At 49.6% G+C, this 23,215-nt stretch overlaps 1 protein-coding gene across 1 annotated transcript in view; it reads right to left on the bottom strand.

The window, feature by feature from the left end:
- Window positions 1–23,215, bottom strand: part of LOC116946075 (protein sidekick-2-like) — a 494,081-nt gene that overhangs the window by 291,957 nt on the left and 178,909 nt on the right. Inside the window, 1 exon segment of the mRNA XM_076069895.1 lies at window positions 20,753–20,912. Coding sequence (XP_075926010.1) covers window positions 20,753–20,912 — 160 coding nt within the window.

Consider the following 23,215-nt stretch of genomic DNA (forward strand, 5'->3'; position numbering starts at 1 on the left):
TACACACACACGGAGGGGCACGTGTACACACACACACGGAGGGGCACGTGTATACACACACGCAGAGGCGCGTGTACACACACACACGGAGGGGCACGTGTACACACACACACGAAGGGGCACGTGTATACACACACGCGCACTGCAATGCGCATAATGCACGCGTTTCCGCCACGAACGCGGTTCTGCGCGTGAACTCGTGGCGCACGCCCGGCACGCAGGCTTCTCGGAACCGCTTCAACACGGCAGCAGCGGCAGCAGCGGCAGCAGCGGCTAATGCGCACCCCACCACCACCACCACCACGGGGACAAGGCAGGCGGCGGGGAGAATGAAATTTGAGGGCGTCATATAAATCATACCGAGACGCCTCGTGGAGGTGCTCATCCGGGGCGACTTGTATGTGGGGTGGGGGGGGGGGGTGCCGGGAAATAAAAATGAATTGAGACGCAAGCCCGCAAGTCTCGGTGGCGGTGGAATGGGATTCACGAATAAAATCCCAGAGACATTCTGTGACCGTACCGCGATGTTTTGTAATGAAATAACGCAGCCCCGACATCATTACAGTTATTTTACATTTTTCACTTGCCGCGTTATCTTGCCCTTGATAGATATACTCCACCATCCCCCCCCACCCCACAACTGGTTTGGTTTAGAAGAAGAAAAAGAGAAATCCACTCCTCGAAAAATGCACACGACGAAAAGAAATGGACAATAATAACGTGAGCACGCTGCAAACAGTGCCAAACGATTGCCACGGTTCTTTTATCTGACGCGGCTTGCCCTTTGCAGCTTGGGTCTCTACGAATTAATTATTCGCCGAGGTTGGTTTGTAGGAATTATTATCATGTGTTTTCTTCTATTTGGTCTTTAACAATCGCCGACGTCCCACTGCCAACCGGCCGATTGCCAGAGAATGCAGCGGCGCTCGTTAAAGAAGGCGGATTCTGTCACACCACGAGCGATTGATAGCGCCAACACGCAAAAAACAACAACAACATCGCATCTCTAAAGCGCACAGCTCAATCGGGACCCTCAACTGCTTTGTCCACATCTGAGTGGGTGGTTGTGCAACGAGATAAAAATGCTAACGGTGCGGGCCAGGAGTGTAACAACCCAATCGTAGGTGGTTTAATGTGTAGCGCGTGCTGGTCCACATCTGAGTGGGCGGTTGCGCAACGAGATAAAAATTCTAACGGTGCGGGCCAGGAGTGTAACAACCCAATCGTAGGTGGTTAATGTGTAGCGCGTGCTGGTGATGATGATGTTTAAATGCGTCGTTGCTACAAGTCGCCGAGGAGATTGATGCTTGAAAGTCGAGTCGACATCTACAACCGGTTGGAAGGACGTTGGCAGATAAGCGACTCAGTTGCGATGCAACCGAGTTGCACAAACTGATCGCTCAGGTGTGTGAACGTGAACGTAAGCCGGTGCTCAAACGCGGTCTGTTCTGCCAGCCACAACACCGGCCCCTCGGCTGCGTCAGCCAGGAATGCGTAATCGGCACCACGAGCTGTTGACCGGCTCCCAAAGGGCTGTGCGATTGGCAGAGAACGCAAAGCCAGAATTTTCTTTCTTTTTCAGTTTCCCGTGAAATTGTCAGTGCCAAATAATGTTCGCTAAACATGAAAATAAATGTTTCGAGAAAACAGCATCATGGTGTGTGGGGGGAAATTTGGGGGGGGGGGGGGGGGGAGGGCGAATGCCATGCAAAAATCCATTGAAATGTGAGTAGAGTACTTTGTGCAGATACCGTTGGAGGGGTTGGTGGCGCTGTGGTTCGTGTTGCTCTGCGCTATGAACCCAGCGAGTTCCGTTCCCCGTCACGGCTGACGCCAGTGGCGAGTTATTTCTGAACCGCTCCGAAGAATCCTCCCTTGCCACGCATGGACCGGCGTGGTGAACTATGGTCGTGCAACATCGCGTGTCAAATGAGTGTCAGTTGAAGATAAGTCGCTTGATAAGTTATAATTAGCTATGCCGAATAGTGGGTTAAATGATTAACGTAAATTTACCTAACGACCTTCATGACCGAATGTCAGTGGGGAGTCCTTCATCCTACAGAGGACCGATGAAGGGCTGTACGTGCCATGTTGTTTAAACAGAACAAAATAAATCTCAACACGTTCGGCAAAGTTTCGATGAACGTGTTGCGGTGGATTTGCACATGGCCCATAATCCAGCACTGTGGAGGGGAGGATTGGTGGATTACAATAAGTTGTGAAATTCCTTTCCTGTGAACGTCGAAGATGAGGCATATCTTGGCTTGCCAGGAGAAGGCGATACAGCAAATATGGATGGACTCCATCTGTTTCATCTGCATGGGATAGAATGTTGCCCTCTTGCATGCATGGGCTTTCTCTGGGTCCTCCGGGTTTTCCCTCCACGTTTAGAATTATGCGTTTAGAGTATGTGGCTGCTATAGATATTTTCCACGTGATAAGCCACTTCGTTGAGCTATCATTTGTGTCCAGGTCGCTTCTGAAAAAGAGCGGTATAGTAGCTCAGTGGGCCTTAACTGGTAAAATAAAAATGAAAAGTCTTAAAATACTTTCGTTTTAAACACTCATTAAATCGCAAATAATATATTAATATATATAGAGGACCGCAGAGCTTGGGGTGAGGGTTGGATATGGTGCTGACTCACCGCCTGCCTGCTGCTTTCCCGCTCGTCTGTGGTTCCTCCTCTCCCTCCTCGCGCCTCTCTGAGTGGTTCTCTCTCTACGAGAGCGCGCGGATGCTGCGTGGCGCCCTTGCGCCAGGGTGTCACAAGTTAAAATTAATCTCATTATTTGTGGCTGTGCGCTGCTGCATTCGCAGAATCACCAAACATTATTTTTTTCTTACTTATAAAACACACCATTGATGGCCGTTCTGCAACCACCAAAACTCGCTTCGGTGTATTGACATTCAGTCTGAGAAGGTAGAGTGTCATTATTATTTTATGTGCTTCTTTTAAAACACATGCACGCACACACACACACGTGCTTACATATGTACGCGCATACAGCTCCCCGGGGACTTCACCGTGAATCTATGGAGGTGGTCGTTGAGCGATGTGACAGAGGCATCGGTCAGTGAGCCGCCGGGCAATCTCAATCTCGGCCTGAGTTTAACTCAGGAGCTCACCGCTGACAAACCACGTTTTCCACCTCTGTTCGTGAAAAGATAGAGATGCCGAATTGGCGAATGCCGCAGCCGAGGTTAATGCTGTTGATGCGGTCTCACGGTGCCACACGGAACGCCCGAGCTGAATCACGTCACCCTCCTAACGACGCAAGGTCATACAGGTCAAAAGGTCACACAGGGCAAATGGCCATGGAACAGAACCCCTCGTGTCTGGGGGACTTATTCGGGGCTAAGCATCCCAGCCCCTTCGCCACCTTTCTCCGTGTACACATGCACTGTGTCTCCGTGTTGTGGCCTCCTATAAGTTTTACATTTGTAAAAAAAAAAAGTCAACCTGCAGGGTTGCCCCGAATGTGCCTTGTCTCGTCAGATCTCGGAAGCTAAGCAAACCTGTGAGTTGGTCATGCGATGGCAGCACAGCAAGAGGGACACTGACCCCATCGACGTGGACATTTCAACGGTACGCTTCTCTTGCTGGTATCCAAGGCCTTGAATGGACCCTACATTCACGATCTTCTTCAGCCATGCATATGCCATCAATATCACGTTGTGCACTGCTCACTGTCTCACGTTCTAGGCTTCACACTTGGCGGTGACGGCGACTTCGCAATTGGGGCACCTGAACTCTGGAGCTCGTTGCCCTTCGACGTCAGCACTTCCAAGACAAACCTTCAAATCTTGACTGAACACGTATCTGTTCGTAGCCTTCTCTCTTTAGTTTTTTCCAAACGTCCTTCTCGCTTCTTCTTTACTTGATTGTTAAACTATTTTCTGCCTTGCCATGCATTTCATAATTGAAATCATTATTCAATTATTATCCATTCGTAAAGCATTGGTTTTAACAATGGGTACTCCAGTTGCCTCTGACGGGCAAAACACTCATTGACAGAATTGGCAAAACACTTTAATTCAGGGCCAGCCGTGACAACAACATTATTTTGAAACTCGATGAGGAATTGCTGGATGTTTCAGATGACATCATGTTTATTATTGTTTTCTTTAGGTATCAATTTGCAGGCAGCCAACAGCGATGGTTCCATCGGAGAGATTCTTCCTCGTTCTTAGCAATGTGGAATTTCCACCACCGGCTCAGGGCTAGCCACGCTTTGGATGTGTTCACTGTCCTACGGAGAGAGCCTCTTGGAGTCTTTGTCACACTACTCTACGGGATGTCTGGCCACAAAAAAAAACACATTACCAAGTACAACATTTTCTTGCACGTGTTGTGACGGGTTCTGCAAGATCCGACCGTGTCCGTCCGATGCTCGCCCCGCTGCATTGGCTTCCGGTTGCTGAGCGAATATATTATATGATCGCACTCATTACAGACAAAGTGCTGCCACAAATAACCCGCAATACCTTGCTGATATTGCCAAGAAGCATGAAGCATCACTCAATCTCTGGTCATCCTCATAGCGGCTTTTGGCTGGCCATCGATCAAAGGCGGTCACCGCATTGCGCACTTTCAGAAGCGCTTCTGCGGCCGCCTGGAACACTCTTCCTTCCAATATTACGAAGCCACTGGAGGTGTCCACTTTTAAATCAGCTACGTTGAAAACTAATTTTTTTCAGAACTGCTTTTTGCGCTTAATTTTGTCGTCCTTCCCCCGCACCTCCGATTAGCACGGCTGGCTACGTACGGTGCGCAAGAGGTTGAACATTCCAGTACACACGTTGGCTTCTTCAGCTGGAACCCATCCTGACATCGGACCGACACGGGCAGGGACACGAGGCAGTTGGTTCGCGGTGACAGCCGCCGATGCACGTGACAGGTCAGCGCCAGTGTTGCCAACTCCTTCAAGCGGAAAGTCACCACACGGACGTCGACGAGTTGCTGGGTGTCGCTTGACAGATCATCCAAGGTCATCAAGAGTGTTCCTAGACAATTGATCAAATATTGAGCATAGGAAATGTATGATGACGATCATCATCATCATTAGCCATGATCAACCAACTGCTAGACGAAAGCTTCCCAAAGTCGTCACGATCTCTCACAGGTCTGCGATGCAACGTGTACATTTAAACAGCATAAGTAGCTGCAACCACTCCTAATGATATATATGAACCGTGCTCGCAGTGAAAGTCGCTAGATTTGCGATCGCTTTTAAACATTGTCTTATATATTTATATCGCAAGAAGACATTAGATCAAGTGACGGAATCACTTAAGTTGGTGACACTGCTCGGCGCTCCGCCGCACGATCGCGTCGTGAATCTGGAACGAGTCACCATGCGGACACTAATTCCTCAGCCCTCAGGGGGAGGCGGTGTCGCAGTGGCGCAGCTAGCGGCGCACCGCTTGCCCCACGATCCCATCGGAGGGCATCAGAGCTGAGTGGCGCCTCTCTGGGCAACGCGAGGCACGGACGCAGACGCCCGCGGGCCACTTGAATCGGCTTGCCGAGTCACTCGTTCACGCGCGCGCCCGCGCCACACCGCCGTGACTCACGGACGCAAGGCGGCTCGCCTCGCTCCGAGTCCTCCTCCACCTGTGATGGAGGAGGACTCCGAGTGTAAGCATCCTATTAGGGGCAGATTAGAATTCGTAAAAAAATAACTTAAATTGTATCTCTGACATAAGCGTGCACGTCCCTTGTTCCATTAAATTACGGTGCACAGATATGAACAAAAATCTTCGTTTAATTCAATGAAGCGTTTTTTTTTTTTTAATAACAGTTGCTCATTTTCAATAAGAGGTGTTGCTCCGCAACTGTTTGAAGCACCGGCGGCGAGAGGAGACTCTGCGTGTGTGTGTGGTGTGTCGTGTTGATGAGCTGCTAGGGGCTACAGCTGTTCGCCTCCGTCACGAGGGTCACACACCTTGGAGCACGCGGGTGTGGGCAGAGGATTAGGGAGCAGTGCCCCAGCTCACGGCCAAAACGCGAATTCCATCCCACAGAGAACCGCGGCTGGAGAATCAGCATTCGCAGCCGTCGGCCGGGGCAAAGAAACAACATTTTGTATGGCTGCGTAGGGATTTTTTTCTTTGTCTAAAGCGGTGCTCTACGGCTCTCTCTCTCTCTATCTGACGATGTGCTTGCTGCCGGTTCGTAACCAACGTGTTTGTTGGGCCCGGGATCTGACGTTTCGCTCAAACGCACCACCGATGAGCTTCTGCGTTTCTGAGAGCTTCCTCAGTTCCCAGTATTTACAACCCTCATCAGGCCGTGGTTAACCCATGGCTGGGTTGAAGGCAGAGTTTATAGGGGCTGCATAGAACAGCTGATGCGATGGTAGCCAGCACGTTACATGGGAATTGAGGGTGTGCTTGTACAGGACGAAAGTAGAAACATTTTTTAAAAACACGATTTGAAAGCAATCACAACTGTGCACAATAGATCTCGCACTCACTGCTCTCCTGCTTATAATCGCCCAATGCGGCTTTGTCTCTGATGTAGGTTGTCGCACTGCTACAAATCCGGCACGTGGCTGCCACGACGGCCCCCGGGGAGTTCTGGGACTCGTGCCCGGCTCTATGAGGTCACTTCAAGTGCAGTTGGCCACTGATGACTACGCGTTGCACCTGAATGAGTGGGTGAGTAAATGAGCGACCGATGGCACTTTTAGACATTTATTTCGAGGCGATGCAAGCACAAAGGAGATTAGAGAAATCACGAATGTTGCAACGCTCACAAGCACTTAAGCCCACTTTTGAAAATCGCCATCGTGATCCATCACCATTACAGGTCTCTAAAGAAATGAAATTTATTGCGTGTTGCTAATGCTGAGAACGCAATAGTTCTGCAAGTTTCTTTCATCTGTGTTTTTTTATTGTATTATTTTCGTTTTACAGCGGAGGCAGCGAGCGTGAGAGGGGAGGATGGATGGCTGGTTTGAAGACGATTGTTGAGGAAACTGTGTTGGGAGTGGGGAGTCGTAGTGTAGTGGTTAGCACGCTGTGTTAAGAACCAGTGGCTCGAATTTGATTCCTACTTCGCTGACAGCCAACATCAGTAACGTTTATCCGAATCAGCGCCAAATGAGCACCTGGTGCGATGTGTAAACATCAATAAAAGGGAGACAAAGACGGCCAATGGGTGGTGATGGCCTCCAACCCCATCGTGTGTCGCTCCGGGCATCATAGGTACTCGCTGACAGCACTTGCACCAACAGTCCGTTAAGGCTATACGGGGGGAACTTTGTCTTTGCGTTGAAAGGAGCCATGGGTAAGCAGACGCTCACCCATCGCTCAGATTTCTCAACTGACAGCCTCACGTGACGAAGAGGGCAGTCAGCGCACGCCCCGCGTGACCTCTCCCGTCTCCCTCGGCTGCTGGCTGAGTGTTTTTGACACCGTGAACCCGAGCACGAGGTTTTTGGTCGAGCACGGAGCCCTCAAGCAGCCAACACTCGACCCGCAGGGCTACCGGCGAAACACGGAAACTATAAACTAAGCTTTAAAAATATATATATTTTACTCGGCAAGGCCCCACTGAGCAACATAGCTCTTTTTTCAGAAGCGACCTGACCGCAAATGGTAGCTCAACGAAGTGGCGTACCATGTGGACATTTGTAGCAGCAAAATACCGTAAACGCACGTTGATTCTGAATGCGGCGGGCGAAAACCGGAGGACCCCGAGAAAAATTCACGAGACCACGGGGAGAGAGGCATGCAAACTGCAAATATACAGGCATCGTCTGGGTCGGGATCGAACCCATGACCTCCGGCATACCAGGCGAGGGAGATGACATCTCCTATACACCGCGGCGCCCCATGGAAATGCTGGCCCAAACCAGACCACCCCCCCCCCCCCCCCATAAACAGTCGCTCTATGCAGCCCCAGTAAACCCTCCCTTCCCGATGTAGCGTAAGCCTGCTACTGTTTAAGCCATTTCGGCCAGGTCACCATTATAAAATATCTTCTGAGCTCAATAGGCCATAACCCAAAATAAATCGACTGGGACTAGCTGATATACATACGGCTCTATGATTGCTGAAAATAAAGACTGTTACAATGTGGTAAATCCAATCGCTAATGCGTTACTTAAAGCTAGAGGAGGACTACCGTGTGTATTCCTACCGGTTGCGCAGTGATACACACAGGTTTACGTGTTTGTATGCCACCAAATTAAATTCATATTTGCGGAACTCCGCTCTGTCTCTGCATATAAACAAACGTGTTGTTTAGTCTATCAGCGTATTGCCGGCTATCCGGGTACCGATATTTTCAAACAGCATTTGTTTAAGCAAAGCAAACTCTGCAAGCCGGCTTGTAACCTTGGTGGTGTCTCGGCAGCAGAGGCAGGCAAGTCGAACAAAATGCTGGCGGATCACCAGATGTTATTGGCAAGAGCACCCCGTCTAAACTAGGGGGGCCGGCTAAACAAGGTCATGACCGCAAGTTTGTTCCCCCATCTCAGCTGAAAGGGCAGCGGGGTCTGGTGGCTTTGCGGCCTCTGCTTTGATCTCCGTGTCAGAGCGCGCAGGCACGGTCGTCACGACGATGCGTGGGGAGAGGCAGATTTATCAAAGGGGGACTCTGTGTCTCCATAAGCAAGGGGGTGGCGGGGAGGGGGGGGGGGCAAGCCCACGGTCCCACGGCGCTCTTCACAAAGACGCGACCCGGTGCGCGTCGCCCGTTGCGGCGACGCCGATGCCTGCGCTCTCCTTTATCCGTCCCGCGACAGAAAGGCGGCATTCTCTCTCCGTCTGCCACGACCGCTCACAGGCAGACAGGGGCCCCTCTTGACACGAGCTGTCCGCCGGCACCCTAATGGGGGCGACGACCCTTACACACAGAAAGACTTTAAAATAGATGCGCCCGCCGCTGCACGACTTCGACATGTCGTTACCGGAGGGGTGCGGGGAGGGTTCAGAGCATTTCCTTTTGAAAAATCATGGGGAATTACAGACCAACTTCCCGCTCCCCGCACCCCACCCCCAGGCCCCTATCTGATTGTTCACCACCCCCCCGCCCCCCACAAGCAAGCAAGTACGGGAGCCCCTAATGCTGCCATCGCATTGTCTGCGCGGCCGCATGAATGCGCTCCTTCTCGGGCACGTCGGGAAGGATTCCGCACGCTCGCCGCGCAAGAGTGCGACGTGTCTCTCGAAGGGCCTGGCGCGCGGGGGGATGGGGTTCACCACTCACTGGTTCCTCTCAACGGACCCATGTTGAGGATTCGCCCCTGTGCGACTGCCTTGTTTTTATCCCAGCCGTCACCGTTTTCGACCGCCACGCACGCTAGAGGATTCGGCGCCCTTTCCTCTCCGCTTCACTCCGCGCGCTGCTCACCCGGCGGTCAGGTTCCCCCTCGTCGCTTTTCTATCGCTACCGTTGTGGTTATCGTTCCCGAGGGACGTCGCTATTTCATTGCTCCACCCATGTTGAGAACCGTAGGTTAGGACAATTCTCGTTCTGCCTCTTCCCTCGCACCGCCGTCTGTTTTCTCATTTTCTGATAATAGCTTTGCGCGACTCAAGAGACGTAATAACTCGAATCTAGTGCAGCATGGATCGGGCTGTTTGTTGCTGGTCGCTCGGTATTTTTGGGCCTCGGTGCTTGAGCTCAGCAAATCATGAAATAGAGAATAAAACACGACTCGTGTCAGCAAAAAAAACCATAAAGATGGATCGCGTTCTGAAGCCCTTTGCTTTTTTGATACGTGGGCAAAGAGAGGGCATTGTAACAGCTTTAGGGTTTCTTTTTTTACAGTAGCTTCATTGTTCAATTTAGAAAGAACGTGCATACATATTGCACATGTGATGCATGCATCACAATGCTGACAATTGTCTCACCGCAGGACGAGTGACTGAACGGAACGGCATATCCCACACCGATCACAAACACGGACATTTACAAATAGAAAAATGACAAGCAATGCTAGCCGAACATTTGCAACGAAGCAGAGTAACAAGTGCGATCTCTGAAAACATGAGCTACGAAGCAAGATAATTAAGCGGCTGAGTAAAGAACCCGTTGCTGCTCCGCGATGGAAAACAGGAGTCAGATGTCACACGCACACTCTAACGATCCTCCCGTGCTTGGAGCACGAAGAGTAATCTGCCATAAAAAAATGAAGATTAAAATGTGAAGATTGAGTATTTGAAGTTACAATATTTTGTCGAAAAATAATTACGTGAATAGGAGCTCAAATGGAAAAGTTAGAGCGATTGTAAATGAACCGTGGTCAGTCTTCTCTATCTGTTACTCACAACTCTTCTGTGTCGCTACCTACACGGCGTCCGAACTTCTTATTGCGCCGTTTCAATTGATAGTCAGTGTTTATTTGTTAAACAAAAAAAAAACACATCCCGTTTGGCCAGTTACCCAGCTGTTTTCGGTGACAACGGCCCGCATCAGCCACTAACAACATAGTTATTGTTGGGGTATAAAGGAGCCCAGCCAGCAGCCAGTCAGAAAACACGACGCAATAATGATTTCTTAATAGTGGTATTATAGAATCATTTAAGGAGGCGTATTGTCTTCTTCACGATGTGTGTTTATTATACGTGAGAGTATTTTTTTTGCTGGAAGGCACAGTTAGTGACTGACACTGTGAGGCTTGTCATTCAATTGTGTTTGAGCACAGCGTATTTGATGGGGGACGGAGGAGGGCAGAGGGCACGAGGTGGGGGAGGGGGGCAGTGGCGAGGGGGGGGGGGGTAATTGTGCTGCCAGGATGGTCTGGATTAGTGGCTGTAATGAACAGAATCCGGATCCGGGCTTAACGAGTCCATAATCCGGATTTGCTAGGATTAATGTTTAATAGGGAACATGTTCGATTCGCGTGTTAAGGAATTAGTGGTAATAAAAACATTACTTCTCCCAAACACACACGCAGAAAGTTTACTCTTAAAAAAAAACCCCACCGCTTCCACCAGACACATTGCTAAACAATTAAGCAGAAGCCGCGCCTCTTTCACTTTCTCCGGGCAATTATTTGCAAACCTGGGGGTGGTGGGGGTGGTGGTGGTGGGGGTGATTTAATTCCGCGGCCCGAGTGCTCGCGCGTGGAATGCGCAGCTTGTGACGGCTCAACCAGGCGGGCCTCCTTTGTCGTTTTTTAATTTTAACCCAACGCGTGCCCCGTTGGGTTAATCTTCGCCGCAAAAAAAGCGGCACGCAACAACAAAACAACAAAAACCCGACATCAAAAAACAAAAGCAACACAAAATTACGACAATGGATGGGTTTCTGTTAGTTGGGCCCCCAATGTGGTTTTAAAAGCGATTTCTCGCAGCAAAACATCGCCACCCCCCACAGCACCGCACCCACCCACCCACCCCCGAAAACATAGAAAACAATAAACGACAGAGCCAAGAAAGAGCTTCACCGATAGAGAGAGAGAGACACACACACACGCACACACGGAGAAAGAACCAGTGGACAAATACTGCTCTCTCTCTGATAGTGTGAAAACAAGCTAGCGGCATTCATAGCGCGTAGCGGCTGTTAGCCGAGCACTATTCAAACGCATTTTTCCCGATGTCCCCCCACCCCACACAACATCCGACGCGGCCTGTGAGACGCGATTGTCTCCTCGTTCACACGAATCCCACGCCGGCCGGCGAGCTGCGACACAATCGGTGTGCGGCTGATGTTGGCACCTGACTCGACTATCGCTGGGCAAAAAAAAAAACTGTCCCCCCCCCCCCCTGGACGTGTGAAGACGCCATTTGTTTTTTTGTGTGTGTGTGTGCCTCCTCGTGGGTCTACTCCACCTTAAATTGTTTACCCCTGTGTGGAACGTCAACATCGAGCGCTGGCGGATGCAAAGGCGGCCGGGCGTGGTGCTGTCCACACCGCCCGCGCCCTCGTGCACTCTCGCTGGCCTCAAACAGGTGATCGCTCATTTAATGTTTGCACCAACAGCTCCTTGAAGGCCAGAGGAGGGATCTCTGTAGTTGTTTTTTTTGTTCTTCCCAAGTGTGCATGCATGGTGTCGCATTGTCTGTCCGAATAAGTGATCACTGAAAGCTGTCGCCCCGTACAAACCATAGGCACATTAAGTAGCACAGTGGTTAGTGCACTGCACTGCTACGAAACCTGGCCACCCGAGTACAATTCCAGCGCAGGGCCAATATCAGTGACGACTATCTGAGCGGGATCCTGGGCCTCGCCTAGTTCGACTCAGCAGTAAATAAGTCCTTGGTGTAGTGTGTACACATCAGCAGGAGGGACACAAAGGCGGCCGGGTTTGTTGTGGTTCTGGCCACAACACTGCCTCGTGTGCAGTGGCACAATTAATAGTTGCTCGCTAACAGCACGTGCCCCAACAGTCTGTCGAAGTCTATATGGACGATATTTGTATTTGTGCGCATGCCGTACGTGAAGATGCATATTATAATGAATCGTGTGGGTGTAATGCACCCTTATATTTTTTTATTCCATACATCCAAGACGGAAGAGCATACATTTGCGATCCGAACAATCATGTGCCCGGAAACCTGAATGCGAGTTTGTCAAACTGTCGCATTTCCAACCTCTCGGATGCAAAATAGCAAAAGTGCTTTTTTGTTTATGGAGCACGTTGGCAAATTGTTAGTAATGTCTCGGGATGAAAAGGTAGAGATGAAAAACATATGTAAAAGGTGCTACAGAAAAAAACACGTTTTAAAACATAATTCGAAATAAATATTATTATACTCTTTGGTTCTATACCTACGTGACTTTACCGAATAGAACCAAAGAGTATGGATCCTTGCAGTCACGAAAGCTTTAAATCTAGAAATATTATTACATATATACGTAATCCGAACAGGTGCTTCAGCGGCAGAGCTAGCGGCTCGCAATTGGAAGACTCCGACTCCAAATCTGGTTGACTCAGCCCATCATTCCTGCAGAGTTGACCAAATGAGAACCATACTCTTTGGTTTTATTCGGTAAAGTCACGTAGATAAAATAAAACAAAATAAAAACAATTAAATCACGACGTTTCGGAGGCAACACAAGCTTCCGTCTTCAGGTGACAATTAAAAGTCAACGCAGAATATCTGCGTTGACTTTTAATTGTTTTTATTTTGTTTTATTTTATCTACGTGGCTTTATCGAATAAAACCAAAGAGTATGAATCCTTGCAGTCACGAAAGCTTCAAATCTAAAATGAGAACCAGTTTGTGGGGTAGACAATGGTGGTTGTCTCACGGATAGACTCGGCGCAACTATAGGAATGTGGAATTTCCACCACTGGCTCAAAGGTCGGAGGGCAGGGGGTGAGCAACGCCTCTGTGCTCATTTGTGCAGGCGATCACTTTTTGACCCAACACACGGTTCACTCACCGTGCCCTGAACCGAATGACCTCATTTCGATTTCTGGTCACTGGTAATGTGGCGAGCGATATTCAAATTGATCCTGAGCACACCCGCCTGTCGCTTCCATCCCCCACCCCTACCCGCTCTTCCTTCACCAGTTCACCACCGCACACTGACCGGCATGGTGAGGTATGATCAAGCTATGCAACGCGACAGACACAGCATTGGGGGAAGTTCTTAATCTCGCAGAGAATTGAATAAAAGGACATCTGTGCATGCATTGCGCGGGCTGCGAAAGTGTTGCGCGAGAACATTTTTAGATAATAGGTTCTTTGTGAAAAGAGCGAGCGGGGAAAGAGGCAGGTACCCACTTAAATATACATACTGGTCGCCTTTTTGATTGAGAAAGCCGCATGCAGAGCTTTTAGAGAGCAAAAGAGAAAGAGAGAGTGGCACTCCAACGACTTGAACGCTGACATGACTCACGAAAAACAATCTGGAGAAAATCGTCTGTTAAACACGCCTTCTCCACTGATGTAGCGGCAAAATCGCCTGCTGCGGGAGTAGAATGAAAGCGGAGGTGGCCGGGTGGTTCAGAGGTCAGAGCGCTGACCGGGAAATCCTGACCTACTGACCTCCTGGGTTCGGAATCGCAGGTTTTCAGCAACCTGCGATTAAAACCGTGCTCCCACGTCTAGCGCAGTGAGTTTTCGTGATTTCAGCAAGGTCACCGGATGATTTACGTGGAGAACCGTGTACTCACATCGAGAGCCACACACGCACATCGAGACGCAATGGACTCGCATAGGACTTGGTTGTGATGAAACTGGGTTCTCGCGTATTGAAAGTCTATGGTCTCAGCTCAGTCACTGGTGGCTGCACAAAAAAAACCCAATACAACAAACCCGCGTTTGCAATCAAAGTTTGGATTCGCATGTATATATAAAACAGGATTGTGAAGCTTAATCACAGAGAGTTATAACTTACAATAGTCGACGCCAACCGTTAGAACTTTAAATACGACGTACGTGAACTCTGCAGCTCTCTCGAGTCATTAAAAGCATCGCCATCATCATAATCATCTTCCAAGTTCGTCGTACGGGAAAGGGCAACGTGGACAACGGTCCACGTCGGTGAACTGCGAAGCCGCCACCCGCGTGTGCGACTGCGTTCGCATGTGGCCTGCCACGCACGAAGTTCGCTCCAGCCACAACCACGGTACCTGCAGGACGACTGCTTTCGTTTCGACCGCCACGGACATGAGGGTTAGGGGAGGGGAGGAGGGGGTCTTAATGCGGCAGCCGTTGGTTAAAAGGGACAATGAATAGTAGCCGCTATTAAGTGGCTCGCACTAAACCGAGATTTATGTTTGGGCCGCTTTCTAAATGCACACCTCGGCTGTTGACTCGTCAATAACGGCTAATTCGTTCACGTTTACGTGAGCGATGTCAACTGCCGTCGCACTAAACGTACGTCGGGGGATGACGCCCGCGGACAACAGGTGCGCGATTACCTTGATGGTAGGATTTCCCACGTGCGCAGGTGGATGACAAGTAAAGGTGCATCTTTTGCCACGCCACTGCTGTAGGAAGGTGCCCTCACCCTGCCCCAACTAGTTGGCGTTTTTAGAGAGGCAATTTGAAGGGAAATCTTTGGCCTACTCTTCCAAGCTTGCCAGACGTGTGGGAGTGGCTAGGAGATATTAACTCCCTCGCCTGGTATTTAGGAGGTCGTGGGTTCGATCCTGACCCTGACGCCTATTTATTTAGAATTCAGATGTCTCTCGCTCTCCTTGTGATCGCGTGGTTTTTCTCTGGGTCCTTCAGTGTTTACCTTCAAATTTAGAAATACGCGTTTAGAGTATTTGGCTGCGATACATTTCCACGTGATAAGCGACTTTTCTTTGAGCTATCATTTGTGGCCAGGTTAGGAAAAAGAGCTACGTAGCTCAGTGGGCCTTACCTTGTTAAAAAGAATAATAATTCATAGTGTTTAAATTGTTTCCCACAACTTGGACATATGTACTTGCCGAGTTCACTGTCAAATTAGGTGCGTGCGATTCGGGTCCCAACAGACCGCTCACCCCCCTTCCCCCCACACTCACATATCACTCCATATACTCACACTCGCGGTACACGGCTGGTTCATCGCGCGGCGCGCTAACCACTGCGCCACCGCTCCACCCCGCGATATGCAGGGTGCTAATTTTTTTGTTTAAAACAGTTCTGAGACTTTGCAACAATACCGATAGTCCCGTATAAGTGTTAACATTCGTTTGAAGCGCCCTGTATTGTACACACGTGTACACGGAGAGTCAGCTGCAACGGGCGCGAGAGGGCAATACCACGAATAACAAGAGGGCGTGCAAACAGACGTCGGTTCGCGACGTCCGTTTCTCAGAAACTATCGCTCGAGGCCACGCGGCAGCGGTGGGCTACACCGATGCGGTGGGCAGCAGGGATCCTGCAGGTGGGCAGCAGGGATCCTGCTGCCCACCTGGCTTCAGGGTAAACAGAGTTACGAGCGCGCGTTTGTGTGTGCACGCGTGCGCGCGCATCTGCCAGTCATCTCAGTCAGTCATGGCGCACCGGGTCTGTCACGTGACCTCCCTGTCAGCGAGGCTTCGACAAAAGCACGTGGCCTCAAAGTGCTCAAAGCGTGGGACAGGCGTCGTGGTGACGTCACCACCACTTAAGTGGCGAACGGCGGCTGTGGTTGTGTGCGCGTGTGCGCGTGCCAGTTTGTGGGTGTGTGCGCGTGAGCGCGTGCGTGTATGCGTGTGTGGGTGCGTGTGTGCTGCGTTTGTGGTTGACTTTGTGTGTGCGCATGGGCGCGTGTGCGTTCGTGGCTGTGTGCGCGCGAGCGCGTGTATGTGTGTATATATGTATGTGTGTGCCATAGCCTCCGGATGTCTTTAATCGCAACATTAGGGTCGTCGGTCCGTATAAAAGCAAGATGCAAAACGCTAACGTGTTTTTTTTTTGGATCGCACAGTACTTTCTTTCTCAGTGGAAAAACAAAAGAATGCATTAAAGGTAGTTTGTGACTTTTTACTTGCACGAACGTGGCTTAAAGAGACATTTCAATAGAATTGCGAGATTCATTTATATCTTGTTAATTTTAGATTTAAAAAAACGCAGAATTACAGCCACACAATACATTGCACTGTTAGTTCCGGCCACAGCTCTCTGGCTTGGCACTCGATCTGAACGACATACTGGCACAAGGTCTGGAAAAGATTCCCGTATTAGAATTATAACAATGCATTTTATTTAGTCACAAAAGCCTCACTGGGTCTCAAGACTATCCCTTTGCTCAACGGTCCCGTTGAATTGGCATGGTTTGGCCAGTTACACTCAGGAGTAATTAACTTCATGTGGCAAAAAAATCGGAGAGGGGCCGAACGTCAGACACCGTGCTTAGAAACACGCCGTATAACCCAAAAACACACGTCAGAGAGAGGCATAAAGCACAACCGCGAAAAATATACGCAGGAGTTGCTCGTAAATTAACATAAAACTGTAAAAAATTGCGTGAGGCATAGTTCATAGTTCATTTATTTGGTATAGCCCTGTGAGCCATTCGGCTCTTGAATCGGGTGCAACCGCAACAAACAAAAAAACATGAACAAGAAAACATCTTACAGTGATTATGTGACTGTGCAAACAGAAAATACAGGAAAAAAATATCAAAATATTCCTGAAATAGCACCGTACACCAACGCTGTGTGCAAAAATCCCAGTGGGATGCAAGTCAAATAACAACAACAACCACAAGACAACTAAGATTAAGGCCATCAGTCTAACTCCGTACTACAATAAACAAAACATGGCCAAAACCAAAAAACCGTTTTCGAAAACACCAAAATAAAAGCCATGAATGCAATGTAACCGTGATCATAGGGGCTGTGACCGGATTTTTTTTACAATAAACTACATAAATAAATTATAACACCAAAATCTAGAGCCATATTTTAGGCCACTGAATAGTAGTGGCAGCTAGGGTTGTACAGCTCCTCTAGAGCAGTTTTGAGTGAAGATCTCATAGGTAGTGATTCAAGTTGCAGTTTATTGGCAATAGCATTCCAGACCCTGGGGACATCAATAGCAAAGGCCCTTCCTCCAGTTTTTGTGCGGCAATATGGAATGTGAAGCTGGTAAATGAGCGAAGACCTGAGGTCAAATTTGTTCTTTGAAACAGAGAGGAGATCCAGTAGGTAGTCTGCGGAATTTTTTGTAAGTACATCGTGAATAAATAAGATCTGGTGCACAAGCCGTCGAACATTAAGGAATGTTAAGTTTGACCCAATGTAGAGATCACAGTGGTGAGTCCTATATGGGCAGTTCAATGCAAATCTTAAGGCAGAGTGATAGATGGAATCAAGCTTCTTCAGTACAGTATTTGGGGCTGATTTATACACGATGTCACAGTAGTCAAGTAGAGGCAGTATGGTAGCTTTTATCAATTCCAAACGGAACATTGGGGGGAAGCAGTGCTTGTGTCGATACAGAAAACCAATTTTATTTTTGTCTTTTTACCAATATAATCAATGTGATCTTCAAAACTAAGTTTTGAATCCAGGATGACCCCAAGATACTTATAGATCTTGACTTGCTCTATTTGATAATTATTCAAGGAATGTAATTGGGGAAAAATTACTTCCTGCTTTAGTCCCGGAGAGAAGCATAGCACCTTGGTTTTGGAGGTATTCAGGACTAGTTTAAGATAAACTAGCTGATGTTGTAGTTTGTTGAAATCACCCTGGAGCTTAGCAATCACGTCATCTGGAGAGCGGCCAGCAGTAATCAGTATCGTGTCATCTGCAAAAAGATTTACCCTGGAATGATCCAGTTCAGTGCCCAAGTCATTGACATAAAGAGAGAACAAGAGGGGGCCGAGGATGGAACCCTATGGAACCCCTTTTGTTATCTTAATACTGTTTGACCTATAACCATCTGTGAATACAGTTTGGGTGCGAGAAAAGAGGTAATTTTTTAACCATTGTACTGTGTTCTCGGAAAAACCGAGGCAACTTAGTTTACTAAGCAGGGTGTTGTGGTCTACTGTATTAAAAGCTTTGGACAGGTCAAGAAAAAGACAGGCACAGTACTGCTTATTATCAAGGCTATTGTAAATTTGATTCAAAGAGTCTAATGCTGCAGATGTGGTGCTGTATTTTTTCCGGAATCCAGATTGTTAGATGTAGTAGATTGTTGGTGGACAGGAAACTGCTAATTTGGTAGTTCAATAATTTTTCAAAAATTTTCATCAATGGGGACAAAATTGAGATAGGTCGGTAGTTATTGGGATCATCTTTGTGAAGTGGACAGTGTGGTTTGGCCAGTCATATTGCGCTGTGGACTGGAGCCTGGGAGGCACCATTGGTACCGCTGAAGGGCAATAGACCCCGCCCCGTATCAAGATTTAGAGATCGCGAGCCACGAATATGGGTCTGGAAATGCCAATTAGAGCGAGATCAGACGTGAAATGTAGATTCCTCTGCTCCTATCCTTGTGTGAGCCGGCCATGACCCTGACGTAGCTTAGGCAGAGGGAGGTTTGGCTTAGGATGGACAATTTTATTTCAGACGGAATAACATCTGCTCCCAAACTTCATCTCCTGCTACAAGGGGGAGGTGAAGGGGAATGAGTGGTGGGGAACGGTGGGGGTAAATGTGCAGGGGGCCATCTGTGATAGATCTGAAACTTCGCCTGTTGCAAGCTATGCCCTATACAACTTGTACAGGGGGATCTAATTGATGTTACTGCTCAATAAAACTGCCACATTAATTGTGCTCAATTATACGGAGTGTTGTACCGTACTTCTGTGATCCCACGTCTGTGCTCCCTGCCCTTCGCCAACCCGCAATTATCCGCGTGGTGATGTGTGAGAGCGTCACCACACGACCCACGTGAGCGTGTGAAGTCATTCATCCACCAATGGATTAATGATGATGATTATGGAAATAATAATGATGTCGCTCTAAAAATGCAATTCTTAAGCTTTCCCGGGCAAACATATTGTTATTTTGCTAATTTAAATTAACTGCATGAGTTGACTGTTTGTGCCTCTAACACACACGCACACAAAGACGAAGACCCCCTCGTATAGCCTAGATGTAAGCTCTTCCTGCTAGTCCTGTAAACGGGCACCTATTACGTTTAGCAGCGCAAGCCATGGCTAGGGGGCCAGAATATTGTCTGTCCACCTTTGTCTCTCAAACGCCGAGGTTCACACACTACACCAGGTACTCATTTGAGGTCAAGTCGCCCTAGCGGGCGCCCGGGGCACATTCTGATATCACTCACCGCTGATCGTATCCATGGCTGTGCATCGGGTGCAGGCGGCTCCGTTCATAGAGCAGTGTGCTAACCGCTTTGCCACCGCTGTCTGCCCACTCAACCATGCACCCACGCTCGTGTACTCTCTCTTTCACACACACACACACGTCTACTCACTCACACATAGACACACACGCACAAAGATCCCCCATTTTAGCCTAAACAGACTGTTGGCCGGATGCCGTATCATCAAACACACACACACACACACGTGCGCATACGTTAACTCACTCACACACGCGCACACCGTGCATATCGCAGCGACGCCCATCAAGCATCAGGGGACACCAATCCCGGTGTGATGTCGGCTTAGTTTTTTTTTCACAACGGGCCATCCGGGACGGTTTCGCTTGAATTGAGTTTGCAAAGCGCCCGCTCTTTGCAAAACTTTTCACGAAACGCTGCGTGGAACCCGGTTGCGAGCGACACGGGCAAATAAACAACAACAACAACAACATCAACAACTGCCATCCGATGCTTCTAAGTGGCGGCGATCTAACCAATGTGCTTGTGCCAGGCTATGGTGCACTGTGATGCCGCGCGAAGTGTTGGGGGCTCGCTGGCTGGCAGGGGTTACGAGACAGACCCAACCCAGGTATTATGGGTAAACCGACCGAGACCAGCAGCATTTGCCAGCGATATCGGCAATTAAACAAATGTCCCCTTATAGGGATTATATACTGTTGGGGCAAGTGCTGTGAGTGATCACTGTTACGTTTATAATAGCGCATCAGAGGGTTGTGTTCGCCCGCCCGCTTTATCTCCCCAGGGCTGATGTTTACACCACACCAAGGAATTAATTCAAGGCTGGGTCACGAATTTTTGGCCGTGAGCCCGAATCGAACTGGTGTCGCTGATTTACGAGTGCTGCGTGCTCACCATCACGCTTACCGCTGCCCTTCAACAGACGCACGACGCACAGACACAGCAGCACGCGCCGGTTGCGCGGGGTGGAGGTGGTGGGTGGGGAGAGGTGGGGGGATAGAGATGGGTCGGAGGGCGGGGGCGGGGGGACGCGCTGGCAGGCGTGCCAGCCACGAATTGGCGAAGGCGGCGGCACGTCTTTAATTGCCCTCTAATTAAGCCAACCTGTTCTCGGGCGAGAAGGGGGCGATCTCGGTGTCGTTGACGAGCCAGCGGAACTCCAGGGGCCAGCTGCCCTCCGCCAGGCACGTGAGCACCAGCCGGTTGCCCTCCAGGTGCAGCTGCGTGTGCAGGGGCTCTCTCTTGAAGAAGGGTGGCACCTCAACTGCGCGGCCAGCAGGGAGGGGAGGCAGAGAGAGAGAGAGAGAGGTTGATTTAATCAGTCTTAGTTTTTTTATGTTTACGTAGAAATCGATCCGTTTGTTAAAGAGTATATCAGCCGTATTTTCTTTTACGGCGGATTTGGGGGTGGGGGTCACAGTTGTGGCTTCAATGCAAATAGCTACTCGTGCTGTGTAGGCTTTACCAGACCGTTGGGTCGAGTGCTGTTAGCGAGCAGCTATTACGGCCGGTACAGCAAACAAAATGATGGGGCGGTGTGGTCAGGGACACGTCTTGCCCTCTTTGTATCCCCAGTGCTGGTGTTCACACAACGCGACCTCGGGGAGACCCATGACCAGTCCAAAATACCGCCACTGATGTTAGCCTTGGATGGGAATCGAACTCGGGAGGCTCGGTACGTGCGGCAGTGCATTAGCTTACTGCGCAACCGCGCCTTGCACACCCACAATGACAAAAGTTCCCCTGTGGTGCCTGCAAGGCCTGTTGGGACAAGTGCTGCTAGCGAGCACCTATTAAGGCTGATACGGCGGAAGGAGGGGGTGGTGTGTCTATAATCACGCCCAGCCTCCTTTGTCTCCCCAGTGCTGTATGTTTACACATCGCACCCAGTACTCATGCACACACACACACACACAAGTATCCACAGATACATATAACTCACACAACAACAGTCGCAATTCGTCACTAGGTGGCAATTGGCAGGGTTGGCTACATACGGTGCGAAAGAAGTCCGACATATACACATACACGTGGCGGTGCTGTCACCACAGATATTGTGCCAGGCGTGGTGCACTTTGAGACAGCGTGAAGTGTCGAAGGCTCGCTGGCAGGAGGTTATTGGACAGACCCGGGTGTTATGGGTTCATTGACGTAGATTATTGGCGGATTCACCACCAGTGCTCTCTCACTGTGCCACCCATACATGCAACAAAGGCGACACGCACACACACTCTCTCCATCGATACTCCACATGCAGACATGAACCTGTCACCCAATGTTTCCCTTGCAATGTAAGCGTCGCGGCCGCGTCTCATCTCATCGCCCCCTCTCACTCCCCTCCCACCCCCCCCCCCCCAAACGCCCGCGATCGGCGTACACATTCTAAATAAATGCATCGATCTCTCCCCGACCCTCCACCCCATTGATTGCAAACAACCTTTTCACACGTTGCTATAAGCGAGATATTGCATCGGCGCCACCCCTTTAATCAAATGCCTTGGCGGTTATCGTTTAAACGTCTGGCGTGCCAGAGCCGATTGCTCTCTGAGCCCCCACCAGCGCTGCTCTTTCTAAAGACCTGCCCTGGAGCGTACCTGCTACCCCCCGGCTAATGGTCACGGACGTGGGGGCAACTTCCCCCCGGAGAAAGGTCAGCCGCCCGCCCACTCCTAGACCTCACGCAACACCACCAGCCCCTCGACCTCCCCTGCTGAGCGAAATTGCGAGAGACGGAGGATGAGAAGAGCGTGATGTGAAGCGCGTGGCGGAAATTCCAGCCAGGACAGGGGCAGAGCGAGGGGTCATCGCTCGGGTTCACATCCAGAGAGGCCTTGACCCCAAGTGAGCGTTTTGAAAGAAACACGAAATAAATCATGAAAACGACCGGGTTTTGTTTTGTCTTGTTGCAGACACACACAGAGAAAGAAAGAGAGACATTTCCGCAGAGGGAAGGAGACGCGTGTTCATTTGTAAGCGAATATTTTCACCCCACTACCTCACCACGCATATGCCCGTCGGAACATAACAATCACAAGCAGCGGTGACCACCCAGGCTGTACCCATTCATGGGGGGGGGGGGAATTGAGGCAGTCGGCAGATATTTTCTCGAATCCGTGGTCTTGCTACCCATTCTACGTTCAAGGCACAAGTTACGCGAATCGTTTGCGCCTGTGTCGAGCACGTAAACAAAATAAACAAGGCAGACACGCGGCCAAAGCGCCTCCTTCTTACATGTGTCTCCGTAATATGTAGTGAACACGTTCGTTGTTAGTCCAACACGTCAGCTTGCTTTCGCGACTAATGTCATCCGTTATAGAGGTTTTTTTTTTTTTTGGGTTCGATCGCGATCTAACCGAAAAACAACTTCTATTGCGTTTGTAGTTGTTGTTGTGCAACAACATTGGTAGCGACGCATACGCTATGCCGAACAGAAACAACAATTAACGACACACATCCATGATTCGTCAATGACACGTTTAGGGCACGGCATTATAAGCGAAGGCGTCGTGGGTTTTTGTTGCTTCAAATATTACCGATTCGTGTTCAGTACCCATTCCATTGTTACGG

Source organism: Petromyzon marinus, chromosome 26 (genome assembly GCF_048934315.1).
Source record: "Petromyzon marinus isolate PM22_M1 ecotype Great Lakes invasive population chromosome 26, UKy_Petmar_22M1.pri1.0, whole genome shotgun sequence".
In the NCBI taxonomy this organism is placed as follows: domain Eukaryota; kingdom Metazoa; phylum Chordata; class Hyperoartia; order Petromyzontiformes; family Petromyzontidae; genus Petromyzon; species Petromyzon marinus.